The sequence below is a fragment of the Barbus barbus genome, assembly GCF_936440315.1.
Source record: "Barbus barbus genome assembly, chromosome: 11".
NCBI classification, from domain to species: Eukaryota; Metazoa; Chordata; class Actinopteri; order Cypriniformes; family Cyprinidae; genus Barbus; species Barbus barbus.
Genome location: NC_136739.1, coordinates 27,377,681 through 27,397,332, shown reverse-complemented (window position 1 = coordinate 27,397,332; position 19,652 = coordinate 27,377,681). Strand labels below are relative to the sequence as shown.

General features: G+C 35.9%; 1 protein-coding gene across 2 annotated transcripts in view; it reads right to left on the bottom strand.

Annotated features, from left to right (window-relative positions):
• Positions 1–19,652, bottom strand: part of LOC306877210 (ubiquitin-conjugating enzyme E2 E3) — a 38,936-nt gene that overhangs the window by 3,507 nt on the left and 15,777 nt on the right. For both annotated transcript variants that reach the window (XM_079428806.1, XM_079428807.1), the window contains exons 4-5: positions 4,319–4,451; positions 122–269 (exon numbers count right to left, since the gene is read on the bottom strand). In XM_079428806.1, the coding sequence (XP_079284932.1) occupies positions 122–269; positions 4,319–4,451 (281 nt within the window). The remainder of the gene's footprint in view (positions 1–121; positions 270–4,318; positions 4,452–19,652) is intronic.

Here is a 19,652-nt window from a genome sequence, read left to right as displayed (position 1 = left end):
GACAATTTTCATTTTTGGATGAACTCTCATTTTAAATGCACATTTATTGACCTCGGATTTTACTAGTAAAGCTAGGCTTATGGCTTAGGCCATTTTCTTAGCCTTGAATTACTGTACTCACCTGGATTGCAGTCTGTCAGCAGAGAACAGATGGAAAGAAGGACCTTCGAGATGGTCAGAGCTGGGCTCCAGTTATCCTTCAGGATGTCCAGGCAGATCACACCCTGACTGTTGATGTTGCAGTGATAGATCCTCGTGCGGAACGTGACCTGTCCAGGAGGAGGAAACCAAAACCATCACAAAACAACTCCATCTAAAAAGGGATGATGTTAGCTCACCAGTCCAGAACCACGCTTTAACAGGGCTTTCATTATAGAGCTGGATGGCAGCTTTCACTCTCATTAGCGGCTCTCTCAGAAACCAGGGCTGAATCCTGAAAGCTATCGATCCAGTGAGAAAAGAGAGCCAAGCAAGCTTAACCTGACCCAGCTTCTCAACTGTGTCAGTAGCCCTTATCTAGAGTATTGATGATTTCTGGCCCTGGCTTATAGGACCAACGGGATGCCACTGACTGCAGTATTGTGGGAGGGCCGAGTCTGCCAGATAAGGGTCAAGGGATAGACCGAGTCATGCGTTTGTCTGCTCCCTTAGCACATAAAGAGTGCTTCTTGTTTCTTGACTGCGTCTCACTCTGCCCCCTGCAGCAGCTACTAAGACGTCCGTCACATGATGCAGCATAAACCGAGCGACCAGAATAACCCTGCCTGCCTGGCACAATGCGGGTATTGTATGAACACGGTGGTCTTGGAGTCCGAAAACACAGCCAGCATAACATGGGGGCAGCCTGTGTGAGGCCTCACGGCCAATGCTGGGAAACAAAACAAGACAGAGTTCATGACATTTGCCCCCTATGAGAGAAATACCTAGTGAGCTGACTCTATAGTATGTAAAGGCATCATAGTGACACTAGCAATGCAGACTGTTCCTAAAGTTGAGAAGCTGGCTTTTTTAGTCAAATGTAAGCTAACAATAAACAGAAATGCATTGCACATCTGCAAAATAAAATACTGATAGGATATTTATTATCCTAAACTAATAAAATAAAATATATATTTTTTTTTAAATCACACATTATAACATACAATATTTACTGTTTTGGCCATCCCTTTGTCAAGCATTCCTGAGTCACTTTTACACAGAAATATTAATCCAAGAATGCTCTCAAGTTAAGAGAAATGTTGAATGTAAACATAGTCACATAAGTATTTTTATATATAAAAAATACAAGTACAATGTTTTACATACAGCACAATATTTACTATTTAATGCAACACATATTCACTTAATAAATATTGAGAAATGTTCCTACTTTACCCAATATTGTACTGTATGTGCTGAGAGTTTTAAGGTGGCTATAATGTTAAACTTGCCCCAGAATTTTGGACTTTTGCAAAAGATTACAAATGTAATATTAATTATAATTTAATATTAATGTGTTTCACAATATTTTTAGTATATTTAATGCAACACAGACATAAAATAAGCATAAAATATAATTGAAAATTAATATATAAATTAATAAACATATTTGAATAAATAAAATGCTATATACACCATTTAAACACAATAAAAAGTATATATATGGAAAGTTTTTTCTTAGAATTTTGTATAAGATTTGCATCCAAACAATGACATAGCTAAAGCATTCCCAGTTCACATGAATCCGCAAAAATGACAAATGTTGTTTTATGCACGCCAGGCCAGTAGTTGGTAACGTTACTTTGTACAGAAACACTATGCAAACACATAATATGAATGAGCATGACTTCACCATTTTCACAAATTCGTGTTTTTGTAGATTACACGGAGACAATAACGATATTGTTTTTTCTTTGAAATCCTTTTTCAAAAACACCATTGTCGTATAAAACTTTTTCAGGTTTTTGTTGAAAGCGATGTAATGTAAATGCCCCATTAGTTCAGATACAAATGACAGCAAGTGACCTTGTTGATAGTTGAATTGATTTGAATGTTAATCAAAGCCAAAATCAGATCTTTACTGAATTATCATCCTTTGGCATCATTAGCTTAGTAACAAAGGCATCTGTGTAGGCAGCAGCCAGCCAGGTAGGGTTTTAGAGTTTCAAGACAGACAGAGAGAAAGAAAGAGACAAGACACAAAATAAAAGAGAAAGAGCTCTTTTTAAATGCACATTATGACCCAACCAAACTGCTCTGTAAACAAGCCAATGCATTAGAGCCTTTTACAGCTCAAGTTAGTCGATACTCTTATTTCTAGATAGACTTTTAGGATGAAACGCCTGTCTCTCTGTGTCTTTTCCGCTCTGCTCCCAAACACAGACTCATTCACAAAAGCACAGATTAGCGGACCACAAACCAAGCCGCATGGGCAACGACTTCACAGAGCACCGGCCCAAACAATCGTAGGCGAGATCGGCCCCCAAGTTGCCCTGCATTTCATCTGGTGACAAAAGAATGAGGGGGTGTGGGCCGCCGGCTCTTCCCGGCATCCACCGCAGAGGATGAATTCTGTTTATAATTAGTGGATTAGAGCTTTGGAGTGGCTTGATCTGAACAAAGAGCCCCCTCCAACCCATGAGTTTTATATAAACTTGTTGTTTACAGACGCCGCTGATGATCGAGATGAGGGCCAGACTGAGGCGGAGAGCCACTAGGAGCGGCGCAAATTCCCAAACATGCTGAGGAAGGAGATTCGGATACTAATTAATCCGAAATGCCATGGTTGACTCGTTCACCTCTATAGCCGGAGCCGTAGTAAACCAGCTTCCCTAAACCACATCTCTGCCTGTCGGCATCTCTCTAATTGCTTTATGCTGGAATTAGCTGGTGCTCGAAGGAGTACGTTCATTTAAGCAGTACACAAAACAGACAAACATAATCGTTCAGCTTCACATTATCCTTGAGGTATATTAACAGAGGTCAATACCTGTTCTGAATGATCCGTTTCAGAGTGTCCTTGGTAGAGCTAATACATTTTAATTAAAGGCCACTGCTCTTTGTGACCGACTAGAGACTAATAATAGCAAAACACACATAAACAGAAGGGTTCAAGAGTCTACTTGTGAAAATGCTTCAGTTTTGTATTTTACTATAATAGTTTAATAGCCTTTTCCCCATTACAAATTATATCAGCAGACATATTTTCAGTGAAAAGCTTTGTTCTCCATCTTGAAATTTAATGAAAGCAAGAACATCTTACCATCTGTATAAAAGAGTAAGATTAATGCCCTAGAAATAGTGAACAATCATCAATAACATTTTTTATTTTACATTTATAAATACAAAAACTTTAATTCCAGAATATGGACTTTTGTATGTGTGGATTATTTTACTACTATGTTTATTTGTCTCATATAATTCTTATATTCTTATTTTTAATTCTGCTTTTTAAAATATGCATCAGAGCTTGCACTGTAAAAAAATATTTTTGATGTTGTAAATAAAACATTGTTTTACAAGAAAATACTATTTCAGCCTTTCTACTTTAAAAGTTCATGTTATTTGTTTCTTTGTTTTTATTGGTGTATTTACTACCAGTCGACGTGAAAATTGTTTCAAAGCCAGACTTTTTTTTTTCTCAGTGTGTTTGGGAAAACATTTGAAAACATATATCCAACAATAGTTGATGTAGAATTAAAAACAGTGGAATACATAGTAAATAAATGTAAATAACTTTCCGATTATACAGTATAATATTTAAATGATCATTTACTGTTATATAGGTTAGAAATGTCATGGGACTTTGATTCATGAACTTCTATTCTGAAGAACAGCATCAAATGGCTGATACAGCTGTTTTATGTTCTGCCCCGTATTCAAGAACAGCTTTGATGTATTGAGTCTGAAGTGCTTCCAAATATGTTCCAATGCATTTGATTTTGCATTTATATTGAGATCCCATTGCGAAACGTAATGAGCTGCCTGTGCAGCTTCTGAAAGCATGATGATGCTGCCTTCTAAGACGCCTTCTTCTGGCCAAGTTCTAAGGCATTCAAAAGTATTTCATGTATCATTCACTAATAAGCTGCTGTGTCAGTCAGAATTCTCCCTTTGAAAGGCAGCAGCCTATATAGGCAGGAAAAAGCATGAAACAGAGCCTTAAGAGTTCAGTTCCAAACCTCCATCCTGGTACACTTGCCTGTAATTTTCAAGACTTTAATTAGACCGGTAAGTAACCAACGTGGGAAGGAAGATCTCTAGAAGCAGGATTAAGCATCTCCTTTTTAAAACCTCAAAAAGAATGAATAAAAAGGGAAGACGTTTTCCCATACTGTACCTTTGGTGGCTTGAAGGGGTAATCGGAAGAGAAGGTGATATCCAGAAAGAACACACCTCCCTCATACACTGAACCTGGAGGGCCCAGAATGGTGGATCTCCACTCATAGATGTTGTCGCCCTTGGGTCCCGCACTGGAAAAACACACACATAAGCCAAGGTGATTGAGCATCTTACACCCAGCCTGAAATACTGGCCAATATTTGCCCATTGTGAGAATACGAGCATTGGCTTATGACAGAAGCATTGCATACCAACATCCAAACAATGAACAATTTTATTTTAATTATTTTCACTGAATTGAGAAAATGTTTTACTTAAAAAAAAAAAAAAAAAAAAAAAAAAAAATTTGATTTCAGTTTATATATATTTCAGCGTAAAATGCCTGGATAAAATAAAATAAAATACAAAATAATTTTTTTTTAATTAAATCAGACTTTCATATAATTAATTCTGTGCATCAACAATGCATATAGTATATATGACAATATATATCAGACTCTTGTCTAAGTGCATGATGCCACAACACTTTTTAAAGCAGCACTGAGGTGGCATGAATATATTTACACATGGATCATGATCACAGGACACAATGTAAACACTTGCAAGTTGATCTTTCTTGCTCACAGACAAAGAGACCATAGCATGCATTAATTAACTGACAAATAAAGAGTCACTGTAATGTGGCAATGAACAATATTAATAAAATAAAATAGCAGGATAAATTAAATACATATTTTATCAAATAAATATATATATATATATATATATATATATATATATATATATATATATATATATATATATATATATATATATATATATATATATATATATAAATAAATAAATATCTGCAGGTCACAGAGAAGGACAGTCAGAGAACAGCTTGAGATAACAGGGACAAGCACACAAACATGGTTAATGGAGGAAAATAAGGGAAAGGAAGGAAAAAAGGCCCACTCCTGTGATTCTGTGCTGGTGTAGAAGCGAGAGAGACCAGCCTCTAATGGAGGAGACAGGTGAATGTAGCAGACGCAGCCGTAAGCAGGCACTTATCGCCGGCATCTATTGCTCAATTAGCATGTGATGAAACGCTCGTCTCTGCCAGCAAGTCACCAGCCTACACGCTGCATACCCACTCGTGCTTTAGAGAGAGAGAGAGGACGGCTGTCAAACTCAACTCGGCATAAAGTAGAGGGCCAAAAATAGGCAGGATTACAGCAAAGCAGAAAGATAATAGGAGCGGATGGCGTGAAGAGTAAAATAACAATTCATTGCCGCCATGTAGCTTACTTAATTCTTTGAGCCTGATAAATTATCCGGGACTATTGAACGGCCTCTCGCCCAGCAGCGAGGATGGAAAAATGCTTTGAATACAGTCGAGAGCAATAAATGCTACATAGATCATTTAACAGCACAACAACATGCGGGGTTGTCTTTGGCCATCACTTATCGCCATAAAATCAACACATGACATTTAGAGAGGCTTTAGCTCACGTCAAAGTGAATCGTATAACCGTAACTTACGAGGGGGAAAAATGAGGGAAATAGAACAATCTTTTCTGAACATCAATCTGACAGGCCTTCAGCAGGGTGTTTTTAACAAAGCGAGGTGAGCCAGCGTAACGCTTCGCCCCGGCCCTGTCAGAGGTTCTCAGCATTAGCGCAGAGCAACTGCATTCAAAAGGAAGTATGTAACCTCATCATAAGGGTGTGAAAAACTACTTCATTTCAAAATCGACTAGTCAAACAAATGTCTTAGAGAAAGCCTGATTAATTAGGCTGGTTTTCAGTTCATTTGACCCCAAACAGAAGCTTAAGTCGTGTTTTTAGAAGTTGTAATAATTTTAACAATGTCAGTCTTAAAAACTCATTTTACGAACAACAAAACAACAACAACAACAAAAACATAATATACACTAATATACGCAATTTAAAATATACACTTCAGCAAGGACACATCAAAAGGGATTATAACGATTTATAATGTTACAACAGATTTCCATTTCAAATAAATTAACTATTTACAAATAAATAAATAAACAAAAATATTACAAAATATTAAGCAGCATGCTTTATGTATAAAATTTTAATATATAAGAAATATTAGTTAAGCAATATAAATTTTATATCAATTAAAATGAGAAAAACAATACACTTAATATAAAATATAAAAGTTCTTTTAAAATACAATTTCACAATATTGCCCTACCCTTACATAAAAATTTAATTATAAGAAATCTTTCTTGAGCAATATAAATTCTATATAAATTAAAATGAGAGAAATCTGCTTAACCAAAGGAAACAAAAATATTAAAATAGTTATTTTAAAATGCAATAATATTTTTACTTTTTTTTATTTAAAAAAAATAAAAAAATCTAATAATTGCAGACTTGGTGAGCATAAGAGACTTGCAAAAAGAAAAAAGACGTACTAAAGCTTTGAACAGAGGCAAATATATACATTTCATCATCAAATTTTTTTGTTGTAGTTGAAATAGTGAACCGATTAAATAAAGCATTGAATCAAACTTCTCAATGCTTTATAAGGGACCATAATCAGTGGGCATTTTAAGACACTTCCCAACACAGCCTCATACACAAGTGTAACATTTTACTAATCTACATTATGCAAATTGCCTGACATGGATGGCAAACCAAATCTCGTGAAAATCTTGAGAAAAGACTGCTGCTGCTGCATCTGTCAATTCACTTGCATGTGTTTACAGGCTGATCATGACCTCTTCAATACGGTGGATGCACAGACGCATCACAGTAATGAGCAGACGCTGCTAATGTGGCTCTGTGTATTACCATCCATGCTAAAGTGTCTGCCTGCGCTCTTGTTGCTGGACTGTGAAGATGTGAAGCAATTATTTTGACGTTGAAGAGCCACTCGTAACAGATTTAGCAAACTCTTAACAAGAACATAACAGTGGCAAACGATTGAAAAAAGCCACTGTTAATAGCCGAACGAGTCCTCTAGACTCTAATGAATTCTTGGCAATCAAGTGGACAAACGTGTTTGTTGAGACCAAGGCCGACACATGCTTCTCGGAAACACACAATCACCTCCACATGGTTTCCAGCAAATACAAGAGATTCGTACAAGGATGGGAAAATAAAGAAATAATACAGAGTTAAAAAAAAAAAAAACTCATGGATTACGTTCGCAATTCAGCAGAATATTCTGTCAGCTCCATTTTATAATGCTAAATATGTACGTATGTTATAATGTATTTATATTAGGGCTGGGACTCGATTAAAAAAATTAATCTAATTAATTAGAGGCTTTGTAATTAATTAATCGAAATTAATCGCATTTTAATCGCATATAAATATTTGACCTGAGAACAGTGAGAAGTAAGTTTTTTTTTATATGGATTTTTAAATTTCCCATCCACAGGGCCAACCAAAGCGGTCTCATCAGCTTCTTTGTCCATGTTCACTGTGGTTTGTTTTTGGCTGTTTCTCAATATGCGTTCTTCAGCGATCTTGCGTCCTTGTGCTCTCGTTCTACGTCATCATTAACCGTCGAAGTTCAGTTCCAATTCTCAAGAACGCAAGTACAGAGGATGCATGAAAGTGCCCGGATATGTTCTTGAAACTGAGGATGCATCGAGTGCAGACTTGAGAGAATCGAGCCGTTAGAAATCCCAGAAAACGCTGTGGGCGGCCGGTGTACGGAAGCCTGTAAGCTTTAAAGTCGCTCTCACAAATACTTAACGGCTCTTCAAGTTGAAAGTAAGCATTTATCGTTTTGTTTTGGTTAATTTTAATAAAGTTATAAGACCCGGAGAAAGTCTGCATTTTTATTGGCATATTAAAATGAATCTTAACAGTAAAACATATAACGCTGTAAAATAAAACAATACAATTATATGAAAGTAATATCTATAATAGTATGAAATGTTTTAATAAGTTATGACATTTTGTAATATTTATTGTTCATTGGTCGCTGCTTATGCTGAGATTATGCGGTCAGTTAAGCAAGAACACAGTACATCTCAGTTCTCATAAGTGTGCGTTCTGTGTTCTCGCGTCCTTCCGAGTTTGTTCTTCCAAGGAAGCTTGGTAAGACCGGTCTCCACGAGAACGCAAGTCCGTTCTTTGGAGATACCAAAGAACGGAACAGAAAAAAAGAAAACAGCCTTTAGTCTGAACGCTAGTTGGTGCTCCAGTATAATCGGTCCGCCGAAACTCATCCAGTGAGAAACGTTCCGCGGTGCAAAAATAAGTGCGATTAAAATGCGGTAAAAAAATTTAACGCGTTATTTTTGTGTAATTAATTAATCTAAATTAACGCGTTAAAGTCCCGGCCCTAATTTATATGTTACAATAATATATTTATGTATATGTATCTATTCATAACCATATAACCATATATAGTTATGTTTAGTTATTACTGAGCAGAACAACCTAAACCTTTTATTAAACTTGCGCCACAATGAAAAATACATGTAAACCTTTTTGGTGAAATAAACCATAGTAATTGGAAGACAAAAAAAAGTTATTGACTGTAAAAATAATTAAAATAAAAAGCAACAGATTAAGTTTGATACAAAAAATTAATAAAAACATGAAACCAGAAAATAAAACAGTAAAAGTAAAATAACGACAGAGGGAAAAATGACAAACTACATTTAATCAGAATGAACGAATGAATGAAAAAGGTGCAACTATGGAGAACCAAATGGGTGGTGAAATATATATATATTTTTTTATCACCTCCCATTTGGCTCTCCATAGAGTTGCACCTTTTTCATTTCATTCATTCATAATTATTTATATATTCCCCAAAGCCCCACCATGTCCATTTATGGCCTCCCATAGAGTTGCACCCAGACCAGGATTTTATAGTTTTGACCTTTATATTAAATTTATTTATTTATTTTTAAATTATCATGCTCCCTTTTGGGGCTTAGCACAAGTAAATGCTGTGCTCTACATTTCAAATAATAATAATGATAATAATTATAATAAATTGAAACTAACTAGTCAACTGTGTTAAACCCAGCTTTTCTCAAATTCACTCTGGAAATTTCCCTATTCAACAGATTGTCTCATGTATGTGTAGGGGTTTCGGGGAAACCTAAAGCAGGTACGGGGAGGTCCGCCTACGATAATACCCACATTTATGATGCAATTACAACAATTACCCTGTGTCGATGTTATATAACCGGGAAAGTATGTTAGCGGTGAATTTCAGGCAGTAATCCTGCTGAAAAACAGGGGCGACCTCAATAATCCAGCGGCCCTTAGGCAGCTCTGCAACCGCTGCAACGGGCTCTGGGCTCGAGTATTGTATAATCCAGCGCTCCCTCGAGGCGCACACACACTATAATCACCTCAAATGTGTTTGCAGTTCGCCCACTTCCTGTAGCACACATTTCTCTCTGCAGAGACTGCTTTAATGACCAAGCAAGGACTTGTTATCCTTTAACGCTTCAGAGCAAACTCGTACCATTTAACAAAACAAGCTTCCGTTCAAATTCTCTCTTACACACTCTCTTGAAAGGAGCAAGCCTTTATGATATTAAGCTACCGCTGTGGCTGGGGAATCGAAGCCTGCCGGCTCACCAGTCTATCGGCTTGTCTGCGAAGAGCTCCGGGTGTAGCGGATTACACAGAGGATAGTCCTGAGAAGCTAATTAAGTTAACCTAAGCGTAAACATATACCATTTATCAATCTCCATCCGTCATTTCAGATAACCCAGAGAGATGGTGAGGGTAAGCAAAGCACTGGAGAATGCAGTCACAACACATGGTGGTTTTATATGAAATGATATCAAACGTCTACCTGTGAAACTCCTGCCTCTGAAACCACAGTTAAATGGTTCCTGTATTTAAGAAAATGGTCACACATTTTAAGATCCAATTCTCGCCATTAACAAACCATTAACTACAACTTTTGCCTCCATAAGTTCCTAATTTGCTGCTTATTAATAGTTAGTGAGGTAGTTGTTAAGTTTAGGTATTGGGTAAGATCAGGGATGTAGAATATGCTCATGCAGAATATGTGCTTTATAAGTTCTAATAAAGAGCCAAAATGTTTGTAATAGCTATGCTGATAAGCAACTAGTTAATAGTGAGAATTGGTCCCTATACTAAAGTGTTACCAAAAACAAACAAAATAATAAATGACATTGTCATCAAGAGTTTGTCTGCACCAAAAGCTACCAAAAGTTTAAAGTTCCTTATAAGAAAGGAATTTATTTCCACTGCCAAATTATGAAAATGACCCCTTCAGTCTTTTACCATTATACAGCATAACAATATTTAAACAGTAAATATGATATGTTTTTTCAATTTATTTCAAATATAACACCACTGTCAAAACTCAATGTGTATTCTTCAAAAAATACACAGATCTTGCCTCACATAAAATAAAACACATGTAAATGGCCATTCATTCGGGTTTTGAAAAATATATCTGGTTTGGAATAAAAACCAGTTCTTGGCTACCAACTTTACAGGAAGAAGTAAAACTCACTACAATGGGATTTAACATCGAACTTAAATATCTGAAAGTGTACTTGATGTAAAACTGTGCTGACAGTAAGAATGCACATCCTCCAAATACATCAAAACCTTAAGAGCTCACCGGAGATATATGTTCATCTTAATAACAGCAATTGGGAAAATCTAACGTGTCTGTGCATGTGTGAACCTCTAAGCCACTGCACAAATCAATCAATCAATTTTACAGCAACAACAACAAAAATCCTCTTCATACTCATAAATTACCATATGATGCATTAACAGATGGAAACAACCATTCAAATATATGCTCTCACACTATACAGCAGGGCAATTAAAACAGATTATTAATAAAACCACACTCGCTTTACATGCCGTAATAAATCAGCTGCCGCTCAACATTAAATTCCCCAGTGAACACACACAGAAATGTCAGGTAATATTCAGCAGCGGAGTCAATGACCTGATGCTGATTTTAAAATTGGCCACAATTAATGCGCTAACCTCTGGGGCTGGGCTTTATACTTTCTGTTTCAGCTATCAACCCCCAGTTCCTCCACTCCTGCTGGCATACACAACTATAATTAACTGCCTGCCAGTGTCCCACGCTGTTATTTATCTGACAATTGGAATAAAGTCATGGTCAGCCCTGTAATTATGATGACATTATATGAATAACCATAATTTCAGATCTTAAAATGTGAAATTCAGGGCAATTTATTACCATACAAAGAGCAAAAGAGAAGCGAATCAAACAGAACAATGTCACTTGACAACATCAGTATGCTACGAAAACAGAGAGAAAGGGAAACACCGGGAAACACCGTTTTACATCAAGTGCTAATCTATATATACACGTCAACCTAGAAACATATGGATGGGCTTGCCTCCTTTTTTAGCCTTTTGTTTATGTCACAGCTACTTGCTATTGCTAGTTAGAGGCAGGTTTTATTTGGGGGGAAGAATTTCTTATTTTAGGACACAATTATTATTTGATTAGATGTCCAACGATATTTCTGTTTACACCTACAAGTGCAAATTGAGCCATAATTGAGTTATTTCATCAAAAGGTTAACTTATAAATGTTTACAAGTACTCTAGAATACACTACCAAAATTAGGGTACCAAATTTTTAAGTTTATACTTTTATTTTGCAAGGAAGCAACAGATTGATCAAAAGTGACACTAAAGGCATTCATAATGTTACCAAAGCTTTCAATTTCAAATAAATCCTGTTCTTTTAAATGTTCTATTAATCAGAGAATCCTAAAAAAAAAAATTGAGTGATAGTTTTCCCAAAAATACTTAGCAGCACAACTGCTTTGCACATTGCATTAAATTGGAATATTAGAACGATTTCTGAATGATCATGAGACACAAAATGATTTTTTTTGAAGTTGCAAATAAAATAAAAATAATTGGAGTACAAGAAAATAGAATTGTATTTTTTTTTACTTCAAAATTGTTTAATTCAATGCATTTTTTGAAATTGCTTGCAAAATTTACTAGCAATTTCTGAATTCAATTGTTGATGCATTTTAAAATGTATATTAAATTGTAATAATATTTCACAATATTACTGTTTTTACTGTGTATTTGTGAACAATTAGGCCTAAATACAGCCCTGCTGAGCATAAGAATCTTCAAGAACTTCTGAACGGTTGTTTAGAACTCCTCAAAGCTAACATACATGGACTGAAAGCCACAAAATGCCGATTTCATGAGACCAAATTGTCAATGACAAGCAATAACAATGAGGCCTTGTCCCAAATAATACTTGAAATGGACTTGCTGTCTTTGCTCACGAAGTCTACACAACCGCCGTGTTTACCATTTGTCATGCTATGACTCAAAAGGTTTCTAACGAGTGTCCTCTTTGTGGTCGTGATCTTTCTTTATGATCTCCTTTGAGACCTGATGATCTATGGGGCACTTCGTTGAAAAAGTGTGGACAGCGGAGACTGAAGAACACAAGAGTTGCATTGGGCACAGAGCTTGACAACAACTTCACTGTCAGGAAAAGTCAGGAACGTACATATAAAATCCAAGAAAATACATTAGGAAGAGCATAGACATTGCTACCAGATAAATAACATTTTCAGCAACACCATCATTTTAATTTCACATCCTGTTCATATTCATGGTGTTATAAACACGATCCTCTTTGGAGGATAAGTGCTTGTTCATATGCTAATTCACTGCTGAGGAATTGTGTGGGATGTTTCTTAAAGCTTTTGCTTTCCTCTGGAGCTATATGAAGGGATAATATTGAGGAACAGTTTTTTTTTTTTATAATTTAAAAGACGTTTTTTCTTTCATTAATCTCACTTGCCTTTGCATATATTCAGATTTGCCAGGTGAAGATGCATCGCACCAGGATGGACATCAGTGAAGCCAAACCTCATTGGTTCTTGTGTGGCAAATCTGAATATGCATGAATGCAAATGAGACTTGTAAAGAAGGCAGTTTCTGCCATGGAAAAAAATTAAATTGCAACGTTTTCCTCACAATTCAGATTTTCTTCGCCCTTGCAGTTCTCAATTTATATCTCACAATTAAAACTTTTCCTCAGAGTTTACATCTCTATCTCTTTTTCTTGCATATTATCTCAGAATATATAGATATAAACTCTCAATTCTGATTAAAAAAAAAAACAAAAAAAAAACTCAATTTTGAAAATTGTCGCAATTATTTTTTGTGGTGGAAGCAAAAATCTGAATTGTAAGATGTAAACTCAGAATTACGAGAAAGAAAGTAAGAATTTCGAGTTTATATCTCACAATTCAGACCTTTTTCCTTGCAATTATGAGAACTGCGACAATCTCAGAATTGCAAGATATAAATGTAGAATTGTAAGATATTTATTGCGGAAACAAAGTTAGAATTGTAAACCCAATTTTGAGAAGAAAAGTCTGAATTTTGAGACCTAAACTCACCATTTTGAGATTAAAAGTCACTTTTTTAATGTTTTGAACTGCAAGATGTAAACTCAGAATTGTGAGAAAATCCGAACTCTTGAGTTTATATCTTGCAATTTACTTTTTCTTAGAATTGCGAGAAAAAAAAAGTCTGAATCGCAAGATAAAAGTCGTAATTACCTTTTTCATTTTGTGGCAGAAACGGCCTTCTATATAAATGCTATTCTGGAGGGCAAGATTATTCAGAAAGGCTGAAATATATATTTTTTTTGTGTAGATTTGCCTCATTTCAATAAGGCATGAATCTGACAGCATTAAAAATGTAACACCAGATCCTTCGATTCACACTGCACTGGAAAAACACCTTAAAGTAATACAATTATTCTGCTGTAGCAGAATGACAAATCTGACAAAAGCAACTTAAAGATAAAAGATGGAGCTTATCTGAGAGATGCTTCCAAAAAGAGGTGTAATACAATCACAAACACATCACAAACATCCAGCAACATCAAATATAAGAGCAAACCACTCTCACACCCTGTACACACACACACACACACATTATATCGCTCTGGTCCATTTATCAAGCACAAGATCTTACTCTCTTTCAACACTATTCCTGCAGACATTGATTTAAAGCAGGATATTGAAATGTAGCACTGTACTTGCTAAACTGTTCAGTAGGAATTAATGAGATACCCTCAGCGTTTCACTAAGACAGAACACACAGATGGCTGTGCTGTAATTTAATCAGCTGTGAATGTAAGTAGCAATGCTTTTCAGATGTGGTTGCAATCTTTCATTCAGACCATGACTGAGTTTATATTCCCTCTTTATCGGCGTACTTTATTTACCGGTAGACCCATTGTTTTACATCAACAAGCAAATGAAAAACTGCTCCAAGAAAATGAATGTAGGGGAAAGAACTTAATGAACATAAATGGGAAAAAAAAAAAAATCAATACCGACTGATACCTTTTATAATTTGTCAGCTTTAGCGAGAACAATCCAAGTACGAAGATGGAGGAATTAACTCATATTTTCTGAGACAGGAGTAACAATCATGTTAATTATGTTCTTAAAACACATTCAGAATTTCTAAGTAGTATTTTTAAAAATGTATTATGTAAACATACATGTATTTTATATGTACACGTGTATAGTTATTGTAGTACATCATAGTTATATACTTATAAACTAACTATAATTTAGTAATAGTAATTTAGCTAATTACTAATAGCAATGAGTAATTCTCAATGACACTAAAATAACACTGAAACAAATAAATCAATCATTTATTTCAGTGTGCGTGTATATATACATACATACACACACTAAATTTTCCATTTTTATTTCATATATTTTGTTTATATATCAGTAAGTTTACTTGTATGCTGTATACATTAAATATAAAAGTAAAAAATAAAACTAACTGTGAAATGTGATTGCTGCTAATAGTACTATATACAAAACAAATAAAATCATCAGCAATAATCAGGCTTCCAGTACACAGGTTGTTTGGTTGGCACCAATATCAGTGTTGTGTGCCCTGGAATCCTTGCTATTGGTGGAGAAGGGCCTATTGATTTCAGCGGTCTGAAGTGCATTGAAACAGGACCCCTGGACGAGCACTGCCCCTCTCTGCTCAGCATGAAAAGCCACTATGGTAAAAATAAGCCCTGAGTCAATATGGCCTGTATGTATAAATAAACCTGTGCTGAGACATCAGTAGGGGGGAGCGTCAGCCGCTGCATCTGCCTGTGATGATGATGATGTAGAGCAGACTGATGAAGGCTGACAGCTCAGATAAGCAGCGTGCTGGCTGGGTTGCCCTCTGCTACGTAGACAGACAGGAAGTGGAATGAGCCAAGCTATGCCTACTCCACTCAAAGTACAGAGCAGACAATGGTATATAGGGGATACGCAAGAGGATTAGGGAGAGGCTGCAGCCCAGTGCCCGTTTTAAAAAGCGAAGGTGAAACAATAGAAATTAGATGCTGGATTTATTCATATTAGGGGGGTAACGGTACACACATTAATCCCAAAATTTGGTACGGGTATTTCAGTTCGGTACAATTGTGTACCGAAAGAATGCACAAAACAAAAAGATATTTTGAAGAACGTTGGTAACCAAACAATTGGTTACCGGCTGGTAGCCACTGCCATTCATATAGTATATGGTAGTCAACGGCTACAAGCAACTGTTTGCTTACCAAATAACAACATTCTTCAAAATATCTTCTTTTATGTTCCACAAAAGAAAGAAACTCATACACCTTGAAGGTGACGAAATGACAATTTTCATTTTTGGGTGAATTATCCCTTTATTGGTGAAGTTCACGCAGCCAGACGTAAAGATTCCTCATGCTGGTTAAGAACTTGCAGGTGATTTGAAGAAGTTGTTCTGTCTGAGCTGAATAAAGACAGTGATTCATTACACTGAGTGCGAGTTTGCTTTGCGATGCTGATTGTGAGGTCTGGAAGCGCATGATGACAGGACTACAGACAGCACTTCAGAGACAGTGAGCAGCATAATAATACACTCAACAGCATCAAATTGTTTGATATTTATGTACTGGAAAGAATGGTTGTTTCTAAGACATTTTCTAGAACAGTACAGTACAACCAAAACAATATAATGCAGGAAGTAAAACATGATTGAAAGAACTTGACGTTGTCCATATCATTATTAAGTGAACACAAGGGATAATAATACTGAATCATTTTTATTTATATGCATCAATACCAGTAAATAGTAATATACATTAGCAATGCATTATTATTATTTCCGTTAAAAAAGTGGCTGTACTTGGACATACCACACAATACAAGAGAAAAAGTGATCGCAAGTTACACTTCACACCAACTTCAACTTCACAGCCATATAAAAAGTGCATTAAAAATCTTTGCAATATTGATGATGCTGGTTAATTTTATATCGAAAACAATGTTGAATATAATATAAATATTCAATATCTACATGTCCCAGCATGCACAAGTCAAAAGCAGTTATACATAAATCATTTAGGATGCAAATGATTACACACTTTCCTGCTGATGAATTACAGCACCCCAAATAAATCACAGTGAAATATTAGTTTAGAGAAAATAATAACAGCAATCATAATCTGTTCACGCACATAAATTAAAACATTCCTCAACCATTACCTTAAGTACACCAAACCCAAGTGTTAATCCGTTGATTTAATGTTTAGAGCCCAGTATTATTATTGCTTTATTTTATGTGGGTTTTTTAAGCCAAAAAGGAGGATTTTCATTTCGAGGCATTACTCAAATATTTCTGAAAAAAGATGTTTCCATTGTTAGCCTACAAGGAGCGTAAAATGCCATTACTCAAACCGTGATTACTGTAGTTCTGTGCTTTATGGAGGAAAAACAAACCCATTATGATGCATCCCCTAGCATGCAGGTCTGATTCTGGATAACATCTGTAATAAACACCCGAGACCCCTGAGCGGGAGGTGTATCACACCTCTATTATGATGCACTTGCTACAGGAAGTGGTTTTCTACACCTTGCAATATTTAGAGCAGCTTTTAAGCGCAAACCACATACAGTCCATGTCAGAGTCATGTTCAGAGCATAATACCACACGACTGTGTGTGTGTGTGTGTTTGTGTGTGTGAGAGAGAGAGAGATGGCTGCAAATGGCCTACACGTATTAGCACTTATTGTAAAGTGATCTGTTAGCAGGACCACAGACTTATATCACAAGATCTCTCATTATAAATCACAGTAATGGTATATCACAATATTATAATTAGGGAAAATAAGAAAAATGTACACATGTTGTTCAAACGGTTTCACTCCCTCGGCTTTTAATGCATATTTTTTTCCTTCTGTAGCATCAGTGAGCGTTTGATTATTTATTTCCTTCTGTAATAGTTGAGTCCCTCAGTTGTCCTCAGTGTGGAAAGATGGATCTCAAAATCATAGTCATTGTTGGAAAGGGTTCAAATAAATAAAAAGGCTGGAAAACCAAAGAATTTGTGGTTAGAGATTCAGACTCGTAACCCAAAGGTTGCGAGTTCGAGTCTCCGGTCTGGCAGGAATTGTAGGTGGGGGCAGTGAATGTACTCTCTTCCACCTTCAATACCACGAATGAGATGCCCTTGAGCAAGGCACCGAAACCCCAACTGCTCCCCGGGTGCCGTAGCATAAATAGCTGCCCACTGCTCCAGGTGTGTGTTCACGGTGTGTGTGTTCACTGCTGTGTGCACTTAGGATGGGTTAAATGCAGAGCACAAATTCGGAGTATGGGTCACCATACTTGGCCACATGTCACGTCGCTTTCACTTTAACTGCTCAGGACTAACAAGGGACTCATGAGCAACTATCACTAAACATAAAACAATATGTCAATATGTAAACATATTTTATGTGAAATATCTTATTCAGGCCAGTACTAAATAAACAGTAACATACATTTTATATGATCCCTCTTATTTTGGTAAAATAATTAACATTATGCACATTCTGCAAAGTGTATATACATTTTTGAATTCAACTGTATATAAACAGAGCAAAAATATCTAGCAATTGACACAGCATATCCCACTCTTGTAACATGCAAAAGATCCACATGCTTCATGAGTGAGAACTTAATCCCATCTGCGGCAAGAAACCTTAGCGGGTTATGACACGGCAGGACCATGTGGTTTCCTGGGCTTACAGGACACGTCCTTCTCCAGCGGTGCGTTTAAAGGCAGCTTCACCCTGCTGAACACGTCAAGCCCACCGCCAGCCTAAGATCTCACAATCATGAAATCAGCAGAGCACTAAACAAGCAGACTAAAAACAACCACGCTTACATCCAGCAAAGGAGAATAGAGGAGAGAGAAGACAAAGAATTACTGGCGTCATGCTTTGAGCTCCCTCAGCTGAGACTTGTTGCCATGGGATCTGTCAAGATTTTTAATAGTGGATTATGAGATATCTGACACCCATTAAGAGCCGCTGAATTAACTTTGAGGTAAAATGGCACCGATGGAGCAGTGATTATTTCAGGAGCCTTTCTTATGTTGAAGAAAGATTGAATTAAGCTCATTTAGGCTAGAGGAACCATAAGTATGTCAGGATGAGAGATCTTGACACCGGTGTTAGTGTTTTACTGTGGAGGAGAGAAGGCTTGTGTAGCCAGACTTTTGACTACCAGAAGGTGAAGAACAAGTAAAATCGCAGTTCCTTTTGTTTTTTACACATCATTTAGAAATGGGTTTATCTGAAGTAGTTGATACCACAACCACAGACTTGCATGACAGAAACACCTCCAAATATTGATTCAGCAGCATTATATGACCGTTTGCACAGAAAACAGACATGAAATCAAGAACTTACAGTACTTCTCAGGAAATCTAGATTACTTGCTTTTAAAAACAGTTAACAGTAAGAATGTTGTTTTCCATTCAACAGAGTGAATGGTGAGGGATGTCACTGATTTGGTTTTTGTGATCTCTAGAGAGCAGGCTTGCTGTTGAATGATGTGTATAGTGAAAGAGGTGGAAAAGTTTCCAAAAATTTCTCAAATTATCTGAAAGATTCCAAAAAATCCTGGAAAGTTTCCAGAATTTTGCAACCAGGTGTAATTGCTAAAGTGCTGAAATTAATATAAATGAATTTAATTATGAATTAATTTAATGGGAAATTAATCCACCAAACATATTTGAAAATGGACAGTGTTCATATTTTGCATTTGGGAAAGTAACACTTCCCAATCAAGTATGGACATTGTAATTATTAAAAAATAATAATAAAAAACTGAAATAAGTTAAAGCTGAAAAGTACTAAAACTGAAATAAATCTAAATAGAACTATTATAAATAACTAATAAAAATTCCAACTATTAATAAATACTATAATAATAATAATAATAATAATAATAATAATAATAATAATAATATATATAAAAAAAGAAAA